Source organism: Theropithecus gelada, chromosome 14 (assembly GCF_003255815.1).
Source record: "Theropithecus gelada isolate Dixy chromosome 14, Tgel_1.0, whole genome shotgun sequence".
Classification (NCBI taxonomy): domain Eukaryota; kingdom Metazoa; phylum Chordata; class Mammalia; order Primates; family Cercopithecidae; genus Theropithecus; species Theropithecus gelada.
This window is the reverse complement of record NC_037682.1, coordinates 109,697,451-109,718,674: the sequence shown is the minus strand read 5'-3', so window position 1 is coordinate 109,718,674 and position 21,224 is coordinate 109,697,451. Positions and strand designations below refer to the sequence as shown.

The 21,224-nt window shown below is 45.0% G+C and overlaps 1 protein-coding gene across 3 annotated transcripts in view; it reads left to right on the top strand.

The window, feature by feature from the left end:
- The window catches only part of JAML (junction adhesion molecule like), a 33,972-nt gene extending 20,066 nt beyond the window's left edge, over window positions 1-13,906 (top strand). For all 3 annotated transcript variants that reach the window (XM_025356303.1, XM_025356302.1, XM_025356304.1), the window contains 6 exons: window positions 1,915-2,024; window positions 4,248-4,485; window positions 7,331-7,469; window positions 9,492-9,585; window positions 10,764-10,850; window positions 13,446-13,906. In XM_025356303.1, coding sequence (XP_025212088.1) covers window positions 1,915-2,024; window positions 4,248-4,485; window positions 7,331-7,469; window positions 9,492-9,585; window positions 10,764-10,850; window positions 13,446-13,538 — 761 coding nt within the window. In that variant the 3' untranslated portion in view covers window positions 13,539-13,906. The remainder of the gene's footprint in view (window positions 1-1,914; window positions 2,025-4,247; window positions 4,486-7,330; window positions 7,470-9,491; window positions 9,586-10,763; window positions 10,851-13,445) is intronic.
- Window positions 13,907-21,224: the final 7,318 nt, after the last annotated feature.

The window sequence follows — 21,224 nt, the reverse complement described above, 5'->3', positions numbered from 1 at the left end:
CTTTGGTCTCTAATGCTGTGCCTGAACACTTGCCCATGCAAGCACAGCCTTTTCCTGCTTAGAAGAGACACAGAGGAAACTGCAAGGAGTCAATTTCAAGAGCTGAGGAATTCATAGAAACAGGCTAGGGCAATGTTAGAGGTAGTCAGATATTTCCCCAGTGGCTAGTGGAGCAAACTGTATTTTTTTTTTTATAGAATGGGAATAGATCCAACCCCTAACAATTTTGCCTAGTGGAAGGTGCTCCAACTTGCTTTATGTAAGTTGCCTCCACCAACGTGGCAACTCCGTCTTTTGCAGTCATCTATAATTTTCTCTACAAAGTTTACCCTTCAGTTGACAGTCTATGATTCTACTGCTTCAATTCTTTTTTTCATAGTTCTTAATTTAAATACTATAGATGAAAATAATAATTAGATTAATGTCCTCTACTTTTGCTCTAGAATCAGCCATCCTTCTACTTATGTGGGGTGCCACAGTAGAGTGAGTGAGAAAACTCGGGCTTTGCCTTCGCTCAGGCCTGAGCTTAAATGTTGGCTTTACCTTTTACTGGCCATGTGGCGTTGGGCTCCTTTACTTTCCTTCTCTGCAAAATGGGAGAGTAGTCATACAAACCTCAAAATATTGTAATGTCTAACTGATCTACCATGTACAGGGTGTCTAGCACATGGCTGGTGCGTTGAAATGACTCAGAATGTTCAGTTGTTATTATTGCATTTTAAAAATAGAGTTTAATTCTTAATGTGCTGATAGATTTAAAGGGAGTTTGCTTCCTTGCTGGTATTCTTTGGAGTAAATTTTTTATCGCTTTCAAAATAATTCCTTCCATAGATTTTAGAGTTCACAATATTTTCTTTTGCTTTCTTCCTATTGTGCATTTCTCCTGCTGGGCAGGAAGTTACTCTTCTCCCAGGGAAAGAATTTGGATAAAAGGGTGGCTTATGCACTCTGTTCCCTCGTGATCTTTGCTTAACACTCTTTTGAAGGAACTCTGTGCACTTAAGACCTAGACCTGTGTCTTCCTTATACACTACCCTGCCTTTCATTGCTTAATCAACTTTGTGGTTGATTTGTATAGAGCATTACTGAAAAATCAGAAATATCTTTCCACTTCTTTTCTTTTTCACGGGCCACTTAAAATGATTTATGTAATAAACATATGGTGGGTCAGCTGCTTGTACAATAGGCAGAAGGAAGAGCCTAGGAGTTGGAAAGCCAGAAGCAGGGGAAGAGGGGAGGGTGGGGGCAGGAGAGAGCAGGATGAAAACAGAAAGAAAAGTCTTTTGTCTTGGCCTAATTAGCAAGGAGTCCTGTGACTTGTACCAAGGCCAGAACTAGGTCCTAGAATAAAAGAAAAAGAATAAAAGAAGTTGAAGAAAGTTACCCATGGTTCATTTTTTTTAGTTGGGAGAGTCAGTGGGTTAAATATAAGAATGAGAGTTCTATAACTTTCCACTTCCTGTTTATGCTAAGCAGATGTTGGTATCTAAGACGATGAACATAAAGTGGGGGCTTTGAGATTTTCCATACTTCCTTTAGTACAAACTTGATGTGAAATTAGAGTTCATGGGAGGAATTCTGGAAAAGGGGAAAGAGAAAGGAATTAAAGAGGACCAGAAAGTGTTTATGGTGGTATGGAGACAGCAGAAACCCTCGGGCTTGGTACATGTGGGCAGCTAGAGGGTATTCTCATCTTGGGGATGCTGCTGTGCTGGTCTGAGGGAGGAGGCTCTGAGTACTTTGGATCCAGGGAGGATCCTCCGGATCACCTACAGAGGGAATATGTATAGTGTTTGGTGGTGACAGTGATTTTTGCTGCTGAGGGTCTTTGGCTAACCATGATCTCTTCTAGAAAGTCTTTGACTTCTATAGATTATAACTTGAGTCTGACTTGATTTACTATTTTATCCTCAGAGCTCATGGTCCGCGTGGGTGAAATGATTCGGATGGGATGTGTTTTCCAGAGCACAGAAGTGAAACACGTGACCAAGGTAGAATGGATATTTTCAGGACGGCGCGCAAAGGTAACAAGGAGGAAACATCACTGTGTTAGAGAAGGCTCTGGCTGATGGTGTCAGGACAGAGGTAGAATCAGGCACATGAGGAGGTGTTGCAAGAGCCTGGGCTTTGGGGCTTATCAGAACTGGATCTTCTCCTAGCAATTTCAGCTTTCTGGTGGGAAAGATAACTCCAATGAAGAAGAAGAAGAACAAGAAGATGATGATGATGCTTAACTTTTAGATGCCAATGTGAAATTGTACATGTAAAGCATTTTGTACATGACTTGGCCCCTACATTTTAGTTTCCTTCTTTCTCCCTTTTCCTTTGTATAGAGTCCGTGGGAGAATGAGGGAGATGATTTTTGTGGCCCAGCCAGGAAAGCAATGGGCTAGGCATAAAAGTGATTACACTTTTATTCTTACTGGGGTTAGTTCTGTGACTTTTCATCTGTGCTCCATTGCCCCATTTATGTGATGGAGGGAATTTTCATGGGTACTTCACGTGCTGGGATTGATCGATCCTGGGGGCCAGGGTGAGGGGTATTTCTTGGGAGATCTATACAGCAGTAAACAGCAAGTTCGTTCATTAGACCAGTAGATCTCAACCATGATGTGGTCGTATACTTATGAGTCAACATGTATTGTGGGGATATCCCAAGTAACTTGTTATTAATAAAAGTTAAGGGGCAAAATTTATTAAAGATTAACTTTTATAAATTAAAACATATTCCAGGTCATCTCTCTAACAAAGTCATTTGCACTTGATTCCTCTATGCTATCTGAGTGGGTCACAGTGGGTGACATCATGATGGAGTACATCTGGTCCCAGGTTCACCCCTGAGAGCTTGCCATGCATTTAAATGTCATCCATTGAGTGATTCACAGGAGAAAATAGGATGAGAATTGACATTTTGAGGTTGTGAATTTGAATCACAAGAGACAAATGTTAGGGGCCAGGTCACTTCATTCACGTTTGTGTCTACATACCCATTAACTTTTCTTAAAAGCTTTAAAAAAGCAATCTGCATGCCTTTTTTTTAAACGCCAATATTCATTTAACAAGTTATTTTTAAAGCATCTGCTATATGAAGAATACTCAAAACCCCTGACCTGATGGGAAACTTACAACTAAGATGAGGGAGATACGCATAAAATAATAAAGAAGTATATAATACATCAGGCAATAGTAAGAGCCTATGGGGAACGATAAAGCAGGACTTTGTGGTTTTTGTTATGTGGGTGCTTGGGGAGGCCACACTGAGATGACATTTGAGGAGAGGTGTGAAGGAAGTCAGGGAGTGAATCCTGCATGTGTGTAGGGGAAGAATGTTCTTGCAGTCATAGACAGTAGCAAGTGCAAAGACCCTGCAGCCAGTATGCAAGGAGCAGCCAAGAGGTCCATGTGGCTGGAGTGCAGTGACCTAAGTAGGTGAGGGAAGAGCAAGTAGAAGTTGAAGTCAGAGGAAAAGGGAGATGGGCTGGGTCATGCAGGGCCTTGCATTTTGGTATAAATGGGAGTAGGGGCAATGAAGGGTTTTGAGCACAGGAGTAACATGATTTAACTTACATTTTTAAAGCCTCATCTGCTGAAAATAGATTGTCATAGCAAATAAGCAGGGAGACAAGTAAGAACGCTGTTGCAGGAACCCAGGTGAGAGATGAGCTGGACCAGAATGGTATCAGTGGAGGAGGTGAGGACTGGCTGGATTGGGGATTTATTTTGAGGGTTGAGGTGATAGGATTTGCTGAGGGATTTGATGTGATTTTTTCCAGAAAGAAATTAAGGATGACTCCAAGATTTTTAGCCTGAGTATCTGGAGGAAGGCATTGCCATGTACCCAAATGGGATGGACTGGAAAGAACTGGTTTGGGGGAAAGATGGAGTTCCGTTTTAGACGTGTTTCAGGTTCCTATTGGAAATCCAACTAGAAATGTCATCAAGAATAAAAGTATACTTTTGCTTTTTTTACTGGAAAGGTACACAAAATGAAAGTCCTCCTTTTCTCATCCCTCTGTTCAGATGGAACAACTGTTCATGGTTTGGTGATGTCCTTCACAAGCACACACACATGCACATGTGTATGTGCGTGTACATGACTTTGTGTTATTTAAAGCTTTCTGATAATACCCTTACTGCCTTCACCTAGCAGGGCCTTGGGAGTCCTGAGATCTTCCCTCCCCCATTTTCTCCGCTCCCTGCTCCACTCCAGTCCTCACAATCTCATACTTTTTGCCTTCCCCTTCCAGGAGGAGATTGTGTTTCGTTACTACCACAAACTCAGGATGTCCGTGGGGTACTCCCAGAGCTGGGGCCACTTCCAGAATCGTGTGAACCTGGTGGGGGACATTTTCCGCAATGACGGTTCCATCGTGCTTCAAGGAGTGAGGGAGTCAGACGGAGGAAACTACACCTGCAGTATCCACCTAGGGAACCTGGTGTTCAAGAAAACCATTGTGCTGCATGTCAGCCCAGAAGAGCCTCGAAGTATCTAACATTTGGCTGGGGGGCATTGAGGGACCTCCTGGCTGGTGCATGGGGCCAGGACTAGAGTGAGGCCGGAGAGGTTCCTAGGATGCAAAATTGAAGGAGGCATCCCTCTCAGGTGCTGACTCTGGCCTTGCACAACCCTGAGAATGATGCCTCCTTAGAGGTGGCTCCTCAGGTACCTGACTTGCCTCACCCTAGTTCTGGCCCCGCTGCTAGGCCAGGGACAGGGGAGCTAATTTAGTGAATACCAATCCTCTGCCAGACCCCACTCATTGCCAGGGTCGTCTATTGATGTAAAGATACAGAAGCTCAGGGAAGGATCTGAGTTGATGTCCAAAGTCAGCATACTTGGTTTCAAGGGAGGTGCTGTACGCGCTAGAGTGGAGCGGGAAGTGATCCTAAGCTAGTGAGAGACAGCCAGGAACAGAGAGGAACATGCAGGCACCAGAACCAAAAATGGAGGGGTTTTCTGATCAGAGGTTCTCGGTTCTGGCAAACAGCGTGCATCAAGGCCAGTGGTGTGTAGGAGAGGAAAGACTCGATTGTGTTGACAGAGAGAGGTTGATAAGTGAGGGGTTGAAGTTAAACCATAACCCAGTTAGCAATCAGGATGTGGCCTGTGGACTTTGCCCCTTGCTAGGGCCTTCAGGAGTTGGTTGTGGTTGATTGGGGGCGGGGAAGATGGGGTGAGGATGGAACATACCTCATACCTCAGGCCAGAGATTTAAGTCTGTGTAGGCACCTTGTCTCCAGCTGGAGAGGGGAGCAGGGCAGATGGGTTTCTTAAAGGACCATCATCTTTCTGTGTGCTTCCTTCTCAGAAGTCCAATTCACAGGGAAAATCGAGCTATTATGGGGGCTCATGCAGCTTCTCTACCCACAAACATATCTATGTCTCCCCATCCTTATCTCTGCCCTGCCATCCTGAGACAGAGGAGGGTCCCTTCTGCTCTGGGCTTATCTGGCCCCCTGTGCCCAGGTGGCATCCTTCCCAGGAGCCTCACAACATGGCTCTTTGAGCTCTCACTTTCTGTTGGCTTCTACCATTCAAATTTGCTCGATTCTACCACCTACCTACTCCAACTCCCTTCTATGTCTTTTTTTCTTCGGCTCCATTCTGTGTCTTTCTTTTTCTTCAGATTGCTTTCCTGAGATACAATTCACATACCATACAATTTGCCCATTTAAAGCGTTCGGCTCAATGGTTTTAGTACATTCAGAGTTGTACAACCACCACCACAATCATGTATTTCTTTCTCAACATAGCCAAATAGCTTGCTAAAGGTCTGTGTTTGGAATACTACTGTCTCATCTCCCATTAACTCTTCAGTGCACTGCATTCTGGCTTATTCTACCTGTACTCCAGCTTAGACCACCAATGGCACTGCAACTATCCATCCTCAGCCTTCTCTCCCTCAGTAGCGTTGGACACTATATTTTATATGCACTCTATGTTGGACCCAATTCCACACACACTCATGGATATGCATAGTAAACTCTACACGAGTTTTCCACAAATCCTTCATACGCGACATGTCTCACCTACCCCTGTACACCCTTCCTCAGCCCATCTCCCCAACCTCAGTTGTGTAACTAGATGCCTGGGGATGTGCTTGATTCCTTCCCTTTCCTTGACCCCAATCTAACAGGTCAGGTCAACAAGTCCTTGACTCCTACTACAGACTCTTGAAGTTGTCTTCCTTCCAGTCTGTCACTGCCACCTTAGTTCTGGCTGTCTTCATCTCTGTCTTGAACTGTAGGCCTCTAACCAGTCTCTGCTTTCTCTCTCAGCCACTGCTCCTCATTCTTCACACGGCTCTTGGTGCCATCTTTCTAAATCACATTAAGAACTTTCTCTTCCACTGCTAATAATCTTTCAATGGTTTTTTCATTGCCTGCAGAAAAATGCCAAATTCTTGGTTGAGATAGTCAAGGTCCTTCCTGACTTGGACCCTATCATCTCTCCAGCCAAATTCTCCAGCACACCCACAGATGCCACTTTTGTGCCAGATCCATTGAACTCTTTCTAGTTTCTAAAATCACCATCCTGTCAGGCCTTCAGATCTTGCGCAGAACATCCCCTCTGTCCTTCCCCAGATTGTCTGCCCAAGAAACTGGATGTTTCCTATAAGTCTCAGGTTAAACTTTAGAACTTTTGCTGGCAAATTCTCATTTGCTGCACATAGAATTGGGCACCCTTTTTTCTGTGACCCTCTGTTCCCCGTACAGACTTCTGTTGTAGTGCCTACAGCAGCCTGTGGTTTTCTGTTGACGTGTTTGTCTCCTTCCTTGGAAGCAGGGACCATACATCATTTGTCTCTGAATCCCCTGTACCTAGTGCTGTCTGGTCCTGAGGAGGTGCTTGCTTTATGTGTTTAGAAAGAACCATGCAGATGAGTAGAAGGTACCCTATGGGCAGAAGTACCTCCAGAGGCTTTCCTTGGTATCGTCGTTGTGGGGCTGAGTCTTGGGGCATGTGTTCTTTTGAAGACAACCACTTGCCCTGGGGAAGATCAGCAGCCTCTAAGATGCCTGTTATTTCTCGGTCACTTGTTAAGCCAAATTTTAGAACAGAATTGTTGACGTGAAAGGAAACTTTACTACAGGTGAAGTGCTAGCCTCTTCTCCCACCCACCTTAGTCTACATTTTAGGGCAAACAGGGGGGTTAGACTTTGGTTCTCAATCTCATGGAGACAGTGTCCCTAGTGTCCAGATATGGGGTAGAGTCTGGCCTTCCCTCTGCTTCCTGGCCTGGCTGGTGCTACCTGGAACAGGGTTGTGGGGCTCTCGGCTCTTTGCTAAAGTTATTGAGACCCTCTCCTTGCTTTTCTCCTTTCCCAGCACTGGTGACCCCGGCAGCCCTGAGGCCTCTGGTCCTGGGTGGTAATCAGCTGGTGATCATCGTGGGAACTGTCTGTGCCACAATCCTGCTGCTCCCTGTTCTGATATTGATCGTGAAGAGGACCTGTGGGAATAAGAGGTACAGGGCTGCCCCCGCCCCTTGGGTCGGGAGGCTGGGGGTACAAGGCTGCTTCTATCCAAAGTGGAAGAGGTGATAGGGTCCTACTATGCCATTCTCACAGAAGTGGGCATTTTAAAGTGAGCATTTTAAAGAATCAACTGTGGTAACCCTGCCCACTTTGCTCACTGTGCCTGGAAAATAATTTAATGTTCCTACACTCTCCTCATTCACTTTGGTATTACGTAAAGACTACAAACTCCCTTAGAAATGGGGGTCTCAGTAGGGCATAATTCAGAGCATAAATCTTACAAAAGAACTATCATGGTATCATTCACTGCCTAAGAGATGATTTTAAAATTATCCACACTGTACGTTCCACATAGAAGCTAAGATCTTAAGGGTTGCCAGTGGTTTTATCTAAAAGATAAAAGACTCTGTCTAAAAAAAAAAAAAAAAAAAAAAGTGCTTTTCAAGGCCTGGATTTCATTAGTAGTTCTCCCAGGGTCTCAGAAGTCCCCAGATGCTCCAACATGGACACTAGTGTTTCACTGGCTGTTGGCAGATCCACGCCCCTCAGTTTATCCAACTATCGATGAGGGGCACAGATTGACTGTCTTGTTGAAATAGTGTCAGTGGGAAAGGGCCTCATGAATAATCCTGACTTTTGAGTGTTCTTTCCCAGTGGGTCTTTGATTGTGCAGAAAACACTTGGACCTGCTAAGTTTTCACTTCCCCTCCCTAGAGCTTCCTGATTTGGGTTTGAACTTGGCTGGCCTCTCTGAAGGTCTTTGCTCTGGGCATGCTTGGAGCACTGAGCTAGACAACCTGGGTTCCACTCTCAGCTTACTTCCCCTGTCTGAGCCTCAGTTTCCCCCCAAAGGAAAGGTAGCACTTCCATGTCTAGTCGTTTATTCTAAAGAAATAATTAGATGGATATGCTGAGATTTGTGCAAAACTGCAGTCATGCTTATAATCAGAAATAGGGATCATTACCAGTGTCTGTCAGAAAGGCAGTGATTCAGTGAACCAGTGCTTCACTCAATGAAACACTCCAGATCCCTCTGTGTGATGACATGGAAAGATATCCAAGGGGTAAAAATGCAGAATTTATGGGATGACCTCATTTTTATAAATGAGAAAATAATATGATGCTCACTCCAGCAGTATATGTACTAACTACATTTTGTGTGAGCTTACGCTTACACTGAGAGAGGCTGGGGAGGATAGTTGTAAAATGTGGGTAACGGCGTGGAATTTGAGATGAAGGAGAAGGTGGATCCCATGGGGTGAGGGGTTGCAGGGAACTTCCACTTCCAACTGTTTATGTTTCTGTACTATCTGAATTATTTTACAATGAAAAGATACAACTTTAAAAGCAGAAAATACAATGAAAGTATTTCCACTGAGACCAGAACATATGGTTTCTTTTCTAGCTTAAACTTTGATTTTTTTTTTTTTTTAGTTCTGCCTTGGGCCAAAATAGAAAAAAAGAAAGTATATTCAGAAGGCAAATGGTCATGAGATCAAAGGCCAAGGGGCCCCGACCAGGCAGGCGCGGAGCTCCGGGCTTGGGGCTTGGGTGGGGTGTTCGTGGGGATTATTCCGCTCCGCCCCCTGGAGAGGCCAGGAGCCCTTTGGATTGGTGTCTTGCTGAGCTCCTGCTGCCCCCTGCTGGTTCCGCGGCACTCCCTGGTCCTCAGAAACGTAGAGACGATGGTCAAGTGGAATCCTATCTCCCCGCTCTTCATTCACTTAAAATTACCTCTCCCATAAGGACTGAAAGTGTCTTCAGTGATAATAGAGAAGTTGAAGCCGTTTTTCAGTCTAAATTATCTCCAGAACGGCTTCTTGTTCTTCATTAGAAGAGATGTGCTTCTCAGGTTTCCAGGTGAGCCAGGTAGCCCTGGCTGTAGGAGTCCAGAGAGAATAGTGTCTTCTCTGGGGTCTCTCTCTTCACAAAGCCAAGAGGGGGTCTCATGTAGGGACCCTTGAATAAACCATGCCAGCTGGTTAATTCCACATGCTCTTTATGTCTTGCAGTTTAGTGAATTCTACAGCCTTGGTGAAGAACACGAAGAAGACTAATCCAGGGATAAAAGAAGAACCCTGCTATTTTGAAAGCTGTGAAGGGGAGGTGAACACACGCTTCAACCTAAAACACTAAGCAGATGCAGGCCTGGGCCGTTCTCATTCCCCGGGAACCATGTCTTACCCATTGTATGTTGCAGCTTGCAGGCCAGTGCTTGGCACAGAGCAGGGACTCAGGAAGCCTTTGTTACTAGAATAAGAGCCTCTGAGGAGTACAGTGCATGGGGCTGGCTCAACCAGCCCCAGGCAGCAGTTTCTGGTATTGGGCTGAGGAAAGAGCACTGCGCTTGGAGTCAGAAAGCTCTGCCACCTCCCCTAGTCTCACCAGCAAAATGAGGATAAGGATAAAGATATTATAGTTACCTGGCCTGCTTGACAGGGTTGTTGTAAGGTTCACATAAGATGATGATATGCAAATGCTTTGTAATCTAGGAGGTGCTGTTTGTCTAAAGTCTAATGGGGAATTATAATATATTCAGGAGTTAAGGAGTTCTAATGCTTAAAATGAAATAGTCTAAGACCTTAGCAAGAAAGGATTAAGAAGGACTTTTCTCTCCTTATTGATTAGTAATGGAGTTATAAATAATTGCTTCTAGAGACTGAGAAATGGATTGGTTTTCTTTAACTCCTATTCTTTCTTTTCTTTCTTTAATTTTAAAAACGCTCTTTGAATAGTTACCTTTCTCTGTTTTGGGCTGTTTTTGTCCCAAGAGTAGGATTTTCTCCCAGTAGAGTGCAGTAGTCCAAGAATGGGCCACTGGATGATACTGCTTTCCCAACGAGTGACAGGACCATGAACCTCACAGCTGTGAGGCTCAATGAGGGCTGGCCCTGCCACATAAACCCTCTGAGGGAAATGATGACAGTACCCTGTTGATTAATGCCATTCTGCCTTTACTGTAATTAGAAGGAAATAACCCCTTCTATAATACAAGGAATTTAGCAAGATAAGGAACCCCTGCTGCTACCTAAACATCCATCTAAACAAAGATGTTTGGCTTTTGAAGCAAAGAGTTTGGTTCTTAAGACTGTGTTCTTTGACAGTTATTTTTCAAGAAGACTGAAGGCTGAATTATCATTATTGGGAATTCTCTAGCTCTCAGTAACCTTTGAACCTCCCAGTTTGGGTGGTCGATGCCCAGCAAATAGGAATAGGTGGCCTTTTCTCTGGTGTATAAGATTCATCTAATTTTTAGGAATTTTTGTACCATTTTCCCCCTCTAGAAAAACATTTACTCCTCAATAATTATACGGGAGGTGATCGAGGAAGAAGAACCAAGTGAAAAATCAGAGGCCACCTACATGACCATGGTGAGAATGATTCTGGCCCCAGCTGAGCCAGGTGTCAGAGGCTCAGGTGGTGGTGGTGGTGGGTGTGGCTGGGTTGCCCAGGGAGGCTGCTGAGGGCAGTGATTTTTCTAAGTAGCAGGAAAGTCTGAGAAACTGAAGTTCTGCTGGATAGAAGAGTGATATCAAACTTTCTTACCCAAGCTCAAGGATTAAAGGTTATCACCAGAGATTATTTATATTAGTGGTGAAAAGAAGTGAAGAGTGGCCTTTACTGGGGGCAGGGAGAATGTCTTTTGCCTCATCAGTTCAATCTAATAAAGAAAACACGGTCGGGTGTGGTGGTTTATGCCTGAAATCCCAGCACTTTGGGAGGCCGATGTGGGTGGATTGCTTGAGGCCAGGAGTTCAAGACCAGCCTGGCCAATGTGGCAAAACCCCCTCTCTACTAAAAATGCAAAAATTAGCCAGGTGTGGAGATGCGTGCCTGTAATTCCAGCTACTTGGGAGGCTGAGGCACGAGAATTGCTTGAACACAGGAGGTGGTGGTTATGTGAGCCGAGATCCACCACTACAGTCCAGCCTTGGCAACAGAGTGAGATTCTGTCTCAAAAAAAAAAAAAAAGAAAAGAAAAGAAAAGAAAGGCCGAGTGCGGTGGCTCACACCTGTCATCCTAGCACTTTGGGAGGCTGAGGCAGGTAGATTACTTGAGGTCAGGAGTTCGAGACCAGCCTGGCCAACATGGTGTGAAACCCTGTCTTATTAAAAATACATTGGGAGGCCGAGACGGACGGATCACAAGGTCAGGAGATCAAGACCATCCTGGCTAACACGGTGAAACCCCGTCTCTACTAAAAAATACAAAAAACTAGCTGGGCGAGGTGGCGGGCGCCTGTAGTCCCAGCTACTCGGGAGGCTGAGGCAGGAGAATGGCGTAAACCTGGGAGGCGGAGCTTGCAGTGAGCTGAGATCCGGCCACTGCACTCCGGCCTGGGTGACAGAGCGAGACTCCGTCTCAAACAAAAAAAAAAAAAAAAAAATTAGCCAAGCATGGTGGCGGGCTCCCAGCTACTTGGGAGGCTGAGGCAGGAGAATTGCTTGAACTTGGGAGGTGGAGGTTGCAGTGAGCTAAGATCCCGCCACTGTACTCCAGCCTGGGAGATGGAGCGAGACCAAAGAGAGAGAGAGAGAGACAGAGAGACAGAGAGAGAGAGAGAGAGAGAGAAAGAAAATACGATAAATAGGATAAGATCCTTGGGCAAGTATTGTGTTGCAGTGAGTTGTTTTCCTTGCTATCAAAAGCTCAAAGTAGGGTTCCTTCCACTGCTTAGATTTTGTTTCTTAATTTTGTGACTTATTGTACCTTCTCATAATCTAACTGCCAGGCAGGCTACATGCTGGATCTCATACAATATTTCGGAGTCTGATTCCTACTTTCCCATTGCTTAGACTTTAGGCCCTCAGAGAACTACAGCACCTGGAAAAGGCACTGCAGGGCATGCAGTGAGTAGGGGTAGGAACAAAAGGAGTGAGCTGGTGATGAGCATGGTGCTATTTGTAGACTAATTATAGGCACCCAGCCCATTAAGGAGCAGTGTTCTGCTGGATTTGGGAAGGCTGGCCTCCTCTGTTTGTGGAATGATGGGCTTTGTTCCTGTCGCACCAGCCCTGAGGACACATGACTCCCAGCTGATTGCAGCAGAGAGAGGTCTGCCAGGGAAGTGTGAGATCAGAGGCCTGGCCTGGATCCACCGAGTGAAACATTAACTCCACTGAAGTTGCAGCTGAATGGAATCATTTTCCCCCTGTATTTTTCTCCCATTTTGTTATGTGATACTGCAGTAACTTGCGAGGCCTCATCCTGGCTCCTGGAGACCTGCCGATATAGCTGCCTTGTGGCTACTGCTGAGTGCGTCACCAGCCAGGGTGGCACTGTTTGCAGAAAGTCTCCGAGGTGGGGAGGAACAATTGTCTTCACAGCTACCTTCCCCAGGTTTAATGCTAGGCAATTATGGTTTTGATTTTGTGGAAAACACCATTCCTCTCCTCTTGATCCAGGTCCAACAGAGTAAGAGGAGAGGCCTGGGCTGCAAACTCAAAGGCCGGCAGGGGCCGGTCAAGTTATTGTAAAATATGATGTGCCAAGTTAAATAAGCCTGTTGGTGAATTTGGGACTGCAGGCCACTTGTTTGAGACTTCATCTATAAAGGTGTTCTCTGATAGGGAGCAGAGGTAACAAAGAGCCTTTGTATTTTGTTGTTGAATTGATGAAATTCATGTAAATGTAGTGGCACCTTGCTGTTTTCCCTTTCTGAGGCTGTACACACAGTGGTTAAGGTTGCAAGCTGGGAGTTGGACAGACCTGGGTCCAAATTCTAACTCTGTATTGCAGCCAGATGGTCTTGGGCAGGTAACTTGGCCTGTCTGAGCCTCAGTTTCCTTATCCTTAGAATGGGAATCATAATACCTACCTCCTGGTGGTAAGGATCACATGAGATGATGCATATGAAATTCAGTATTGGGCTGGGCTCATGAGAAAGCTCAATGAATGGCAGCTGCTATGATTATGAACTACTTCTTACAAGCATGTTTTGTTTCTTTCTGCCCTTCCCCAACAGCACCCAGTTTGGCCTTCTCTGAGGTCAGATCGGAAAAACTCACTTGAAAAAAAGTCAGGTGGGGGAATGCCAAAAACACAACAAGCCTTTTGAGAAGAATGGAGAGTCCCTTCATCTCAGCAGCAGTGGAGACTCCCCTGTGTGTCCTGGGCCACTCTACCAGTGATTTCGGACTCCTGCCCTCCCAGCTGTCCTCCTGTCTCATTGTTTGGTCAATGCACTGAAGGTGGAGAGTTTGGAGCCTGGCAGAGAGACTGGACAGCTCTGGAGGAACAGGCTCTGGTGAGGGGAGGGGAGCATGGACTTGGCCTCCAGAGTGGGACACTGGCCCTAGGAACCAGGCTGAGCTGAGTGGCCTCAAGGACCCCACTGGATCAGACCCTCCTGTTGGCAGTGTTCTTAGGGTATGAGTTACTGGGAAGAATCAGAGATAAAAACCAACCTAAATCATTCCTCTGGCACATTATTTCTAAATAAGGGTGGTTTGTGGAAATCGTCCTTTTTTTATGCCTTGGTTGATGGGGGAAGTAAAGTCCTGGTGAGGAATTTACAGTTAGAAACTTCTGGAAAAACTGAAGTTCCTGGAGGAAAGCCAAACCGTGCCAACACACTAGAGGCTGGTTTGGGTCCTGGGAAAGGTTTGGGGTGAATGGGTTGGAAGTGGGGTATGAATACAGCTTTGGGATTTAACTCAGTGGTTCTTCATTCCTGCTGGGCATTGCTGGTGGCTCCTTGTGGGGCCTCACCACAGGCCTCCTAATTTGAAATTTCTCAGTGAAACTTAGGCATTTGTCTCTCTTGATACTCATGGGTTGCCATGGTGGACAGCCACTGATTTAATTCTTGGTCTGAAATGTGCGGTTCCTATACTTTTGGTTGCTATTGTAAGATTCGATAAGGTTAGTCTTAAAAATCCTTTGAGGGGGGCATCCAACTTGGTAATTTGGAAGTCAAACTGTCTGTTTGCTGATGACATAATCATAAACCTTGAAAACCCTAAACACTCATCCAAAAAGCTCCTAGAACTGGTAAATGAATTCAGCAAAGTTTCAGGATACAAAATTAATGTATACAAATCAGTAGCTTTGCTATATACCAATAGCAACCAAGCTGAGAATCAAATCAAGAACTCAATCTCTTTTATAATAGTTGCAAAAAAATTAAAATACTTAGGAATATACTTAACCAAGGAGGTGAAATACCTCTACAATGAAAACTACAAAACACTGCTGAAAGAAATCATAGACAGCACAAATGGAAACACATCCCATGCTCATGCACAGGTAGAATCAACATTGTGAAAATGGCCATACTGCCTGTATTTAGTTTGTTTTCCTGTTCCTGATAAAGACATATCTGAGACTGGGAAGAAAAAGAGGTTTAATTGGACTTACAGTTCCACATGGCTGGGGAGGTCTCAGAATCTATGGCAGGAGGTGAAAGGCACTTCTTCCATGGTGGTGGCAAGAGAAAATGAGGAAGATGCAAAAGTAGAAACCCCTGATAAAACCATCAAATCTCATGAGACTTATTCACTACCATGAGAACAGTATGGGGGAAACCACCTCAATGATTCAAATTATCTTCCACTGGGTCCCTCCCACAATATGTGGGAATTTTGGGAGTACAATTTAAGATGACATTTGGGTGGCGACACAGAACCAAACCATATAATTCCACCTCTGGCCCCTCGAAATCTCATATCCTTACATTTCAAAACAAATCATGCCTTCCCAATAGTCCCCCAAAGTCTTAACTCATTTCAGCATTAACCCAAAAGTCCACAGTCCAAAGTCTCATCTGAGACAAGGCAAGTCCCTTCCACTTACGAGCCTATAAAATCAAAAGCAAGCTGGTTACTTCCTACATGCAATGGGGGTACAGGTATTGGGTAAATACAGCCATTCCAAATGGGAGAAATTGGCCAAAGCCAAAACAAAGTGGTTACAGGGCCCATGCAAATCTGAAATCCAGTGAGGCAGTCAAAATTTAGAGCTCCAAAAATGATGTCTTTTGACTCCAGGTCTCACATCCAGGTCACACTGATGCAAGAAGTGGGTTCCCATGGTCTTGGGCAGCTCTGCCCCGTGGCTTTGCAGGGTACAGCCTCCTTCCCGGCTGTTTTCATGGGCTGGCATTGAGTGTCTGCAGCTTTTCTAGGCGAACGGTGCAAGCTGTTGGTGGATCTACCATTCTGGGGTCTGGAGGACGGTAGCCCTCTTCTCACAGCTCCACTAGGCAGTGCCCCAGTAGGGACTGTGTGGGGGTTCTGACCCCACGTTTCCCTTCTGCACTGCCCTAGCAAAGGTTCTCCATGAAGGCCCCGCCCCGTAGCACACTTTTGCCTGGGCATCCAGGCATTTCCACACATCTTCTAAAATCTAGGCAGAGGTTTCCAAACCCCAGTTCTTGACTTCTGTGTACTTGCAGGCTCAACACCACGTGGAAGTTGTCAAAGCTTGGGGCTTGCAACCTCTGAAGTCATGGCCTGAGCTCTATGTTGGCCCCTTTCTGCCATGGCTGGAGTGGCTGGAATGCAGGGCTCCAAGTCCCTAGGCTGCACACAGCATGGGGACACTGGCCCTGGCCCACGAAACCATTTTCTCCTAGGTCTCCTGGCCTGTGATGGGAGGGGCTGCCATGAAGACCTCTGACATGCCCTGGAGACATTTTCCCCATTGTCTTAGGGATTAACATTCAGCTCCTTGTGACTTATGCAAATTTCTGCAGCCAGCTTGAATTTCTTCTGAGAAAATGGGTTTTTATTTTCTATCACATTATCAGGCTGCAAATTTTCTGAACTTTTATGCTCTGCCTCCCCTGTAAAACTAATGCCTTTAGCAGCACCCAAGTCACGTCTTGAATGCTTTGCTGCTTAGAAATTTCTTCTGCCAGATGCCCTAAATCACCTCTCTTAAGCTCAAAGTTCTACAGATCTCTCGGGCAGGGGCAAAATGCCACCAGTCTGTTTGCTAAAACATAACAAGAGTCACCTTTGCCCCGGTTCCCAACAAGTTCCTCATCTCCATCTGAGACGACCTCAGCCTGGACCTTACTGTCTATAATATTGTTATCAGGTTTTTGGTCAAAGCCACTCAACAAGTCTCTAGGAAGTTCCAAACGTTCCCACATTTTCCTGTCTTCTTCTGAGCCCTCCAAAGTGTTCCCACCTCTGCCTGTTACCAAGTTCCAAAGTCGCTTTTTGGGTATCTTTTCAGCAATGCCCCACTCTACTGGTACCAGTTTACTGTATTAGTTTGTTTTCACACTGCTGATAAAAGCATACCTGAGACTGGGAAGAAAAATCGAAGCTACAGTTCCGCATGGCTGGGGAGGCCTCAGAATCATGATGGGAAGCAAAAGGCACTTCTTACATGGGGACAGCAAGAGGAAATGAGGAAGATGCAAGAGCAGAAACCCCTGATAAAACCATCAGATCTCATGAGATTTATTCACTACCATGAGAACAGTATGGGGGAAACTGCCCCCACAATTCAAATTATCTTTCACTGGGTCCCTCACGCAACATGTGGGAATTATGGGAGTACAATTCAAGATGAGATTTGGGTGGGGACACAGAGTCAAACAATACCACCGCCAAAAGCCATCTACAAATTCAATGCAACTCCCATCAAGATACCACCACCGTTCTTCACAGAAATAGAAAAAACAATCCCAAAATTCATATGAAATCAAAAAAGAGCTTGTATAGCCAAACCAAGAGTAAGCAAAAAGAGCAAATCTGGAGGCATTACATTCCCCGACTTCAAACTATACTATAAAGTCAGTCACCAAAACAGCATGGTACTAGTATACAAATAGGCATGTAGACCAATGGAACAGAATAGAAAACCCAGAAATAAAGCCAAATACTTACAAGTCAACTGATGTTTGATAAAGCAAACAAAAATATAAAGTGGGGAAAGGACACCCTATTCAACAAATGGTGCTGGGATAAATGGCAAGCCACATGTAGAAGAATGAAGCTGTATCCTCATCTCTCCTCTATACAAAAATCAACTTCAGATAGATCAAAGACTTAAATCTAAGACCTGACACCATAAAAATTCTAGAAGATAATATTGGAAAAACCCTTCTAGGCATTGGGTTAGGCAAAGACTTCATGATCAAGAACCCAAAAGCAAATGCAACAAAAACAAAGATAAATAGATGAGATTTAATTAAACTAAAAAGCTTTTGCACAGCAAAAGATATAATCAGCAGAGTAAACAGACAACTCACAGAGTGGGAGAAAATCTTTGCAATCTATATATCCGACAAAGGACTATTATAATATCCAGAATCTACAAGGAACTCAAATAAATCAGCAAGAATAAAACAATCCCATAAGTAGGTGGGCTAAGGACATGAATAGACAATTCTCAAAAGAAGATATACAAATGGCCAAGAAACATATGAAAAAATGCTCGGCATCACTAATTATCAGGAAATGCAAATCAAAACCACAATGCAATACCACCTCACTCCTGCAAGAACAGCCATAATAAAAAAAAATTAAAAAAAATAGTTGTTGGCATGATGTGGTGAAAAGGGAACATTTTTACACAGTTGTTGGGAATGCAAACTAGTACAATCACGATGGAAAACAGTGTGGAGATTCCTTAAAGAACTAAAAATAGATTTACCATTTGATCAAGCAATCCTACTACTGGGTATTTACCCAGAGGAAAAGAAGTCATTATACAAAAAAGATAAGCTGGGCATGGTGGCTCATGCCTGTAATCTCAGCATTTTGGGAGGCCGAGGCAGGTGGATCACGAGGTCAGGAGTTCAAGACCAGCCTGGCCAACATGGTGAAACCCTGTCTCTACTAAAAATACAAAAATTAGCTGGTGGCCCATGCCTGTAATCCTAGCTACTCGAGAGGCTGAGGCAGGAGAATTGCTTGAACCTGGCAGATGGAGGCTGTGATCTGAGATCGCACCACTGCACTCCAGCCTGGGTACCAGGTCAAGACTCTGTCTTGAAAAAAGAAAAAGAAAAAAAAGATACCTGCACATGCATGTTTATAGCAGCACAATTCGCAATTGCAAAGACATGGAATCAGCCCAGTTGGCCATCAATCAATGAGCGGATAAAGTAAATAAATATAGTATATATGTGTATATATATATATATGTACACCATGGAATACTACTCAGCCATGAAAAGGAATGAAATAATGCCATTTGCAGCAACCTGGATGGAACTGGAGAACATTATTCTAAGTCAAGTAACTCAGGAATGGAAAACCAAACATCGTATGTTCTCACTTATAAGTAGGAGCTAAGCTATGAGGATGCAAAGGCATAAGAATGATACAATAAACTCTGGGGACTCAGAAAGGGTGGGGAGGTGAGGGATAAAAGACCACACATTGGGTACAGTGTACACTGCTCAGGTGATGGGTGCATTAATATCTCAGAAATCACCACTGAAGAACTTACTCATGTAACCAAACACCACCTGTTCCCCAAAAACCTATTGAAAAAAAAAATCCTTTGGGGTTGGGTGCAGTGTCTCATGCTTGTAATCTCAGCACTTTGGGAGGCTGAGGGGGAGGATCACTTAAGGCCAGGAGTTCAAGACCAGTCTGGGCAACATAGTGAGACCCCATCTCAATAAAATAAATAAAATCGATTAGCTAGGTGTGGAGGTGCGTTCCTTTGGTCCCAGCTACTCAGAAGGCTGAGGTAGGAAGATTGCTGGAGTCCAGGAGTCAGAAGCTACACTGAGATATGATTGCACCACTGCACTCCACTCTGGCCTGGGCAACAGGCTGAGATCCTGTCTCAAAATAAGAAAGAGGAAAGGAAGGGAAAGGGAAGAGGAAGGAAAAGAAGAAACAAAAGAAAAATCCTTTGGTTCTGAACAACTTCCAGCCTCTGGGGATCAGCCTGGGTTCAGCTCTGGTCTCCTTTCCTTGACTGCCACAGACCCTTTCTCATTCTCTGCAACCCTTTCTTCCCATTTAGCCATGCAGGGCCAGATAAAGAGGAGGTCTTTTCTGTTTTTCTGATTTCTGATCCACTCTTAAATGGGGTTACATTTTTTTTTCTTTTTTTGAGACGGAGTCTCGCTCTGTTGCACAGGCTGGAATGCAATGGCACTATTACGGCTCACTGCAACATCCGCCTCCTGGGTTCAGGCGATTCTCTTGTCTCAGCCTCCCAAGTATTACAGGTGATTACAGGGATTACAGGCACACGCTGCCATGCCTGGCTAATTTTTTTTGTATTTTTAGTAGAGATGGGGTTTCACCATGCTCCCCAGGCTGGTCTTGAACTCCCGAGCTCAGTGAATCCACCCGCCTCGGCCTCCCAAAGTGCTAGGATTACAAGTGTGAGCCACTGCGCCTGGTGAGGCTACATTTTTGAATGATTTCCCCAACTATCCAAACATTAGGATCCTCTCATAACACACCCATTATGTTCTAGTTTAGACATGGATAAGCATCATTAAATGCTTCCTTCCTATCTGCCAGCTCTCTATGAGGGGTATGTCAGGGTTTTCCATATGGGTATTGAAGGCAGTATCCTGTCCCAGACATACCAGGGACGCAGATTGGTGAGACGAGTAGAGGGGGAAGAGGGCTCTCTTATATCCAGAGTGTTTATGGAGAGGAAGTGGTTTCATTTCTGAGCTATTAAGTAACATTCTCTCCTGGAATAAGGGACCCTTTTCCACTTCCTCAAATATTGTGTGCATTGGAAGACGGCCTTCAGGATATAGAGTTAGGTGGGTGGATGGTGATTTTACATCTGTTGATGAGGGTCTAAGAAAATAATTCGGCCGGGCGCGGTGGCTCAAGCCTGTAATCCCAGCACTTTGGGAGGCCGAGACGGGCGGATCACGAGGTCAGGAGATCGAGACCATCCTGGCTAACACAGTGAAACCCCGTCTCTACTAAAAATACAAAAAACTAACCGGGCAAGGTGGCGGGCGCCTGTAGTCCCAGCTACTCGGGAGGCTGAGGCAGGAGAATGGCGTGAACCCGGGAGGTGGAGCTTGCAGTGAGCTGAGATCCGGCCACTGCACTCCAGCCTGGGCGACAGAGCGAGACTCTGTCTCAAAAAAAAAAAAAAAAAATTCGGATAAGAGCAGGAGGGTGGGCTGAACAACTTATCCACGTGATCCCCAGCAGGCACTTGGACAGTGAAAGTGTAGGTGTGCCCAGATTCACATTTGATTCATTCAGAGTTTGGCTTTCATTCTGGGTTCGGCAGTTGTGGCTGAGGGGGAGGAAGAGGAAGCCCACATCTCTGCTCCAAGGCTTCTTCCCCACAAACCTTCTTATCCACAGGCATGGAGCCAAGGTCGAGGGTGGAAGTCCACAGCTGTCAAACACTAATTTCACCTAAAGCCAAAGCAGCCCTACAGGGGACTGGGAAAGAGACCCGCTTCTCTCTCAGCCCTTCTGCTAGAGGTGGTTTGTCCATTACTCCCAGGAACATGAAGGGAAATTGTGTAGGGAATGGGCTTCAATATCAAATAGTTCTGGTTCAAATCCTGGCTGCCTGTTACCCTTCAGTATTGCAAAGTGTATTTAAATCCTTTGAGGCTGTTTTCCCTGTATGTAAAATGGAGACTCACAGAGGTTTGTTTGTTTTTGCAAGGACTGAATGAGGTAGTATAGGGGATAGTGCCTGGCCTGAGCCCTCCATCTCCTTCAAATGTGTTTTTCCAGGTAGACGTATCTTCTTAACGTTACTCAGAAAGGAAGAACCCACTCAGAGATGGGTTCTTTTATCTTCTGTTTAATGCTAGTCAGTCTTTGCT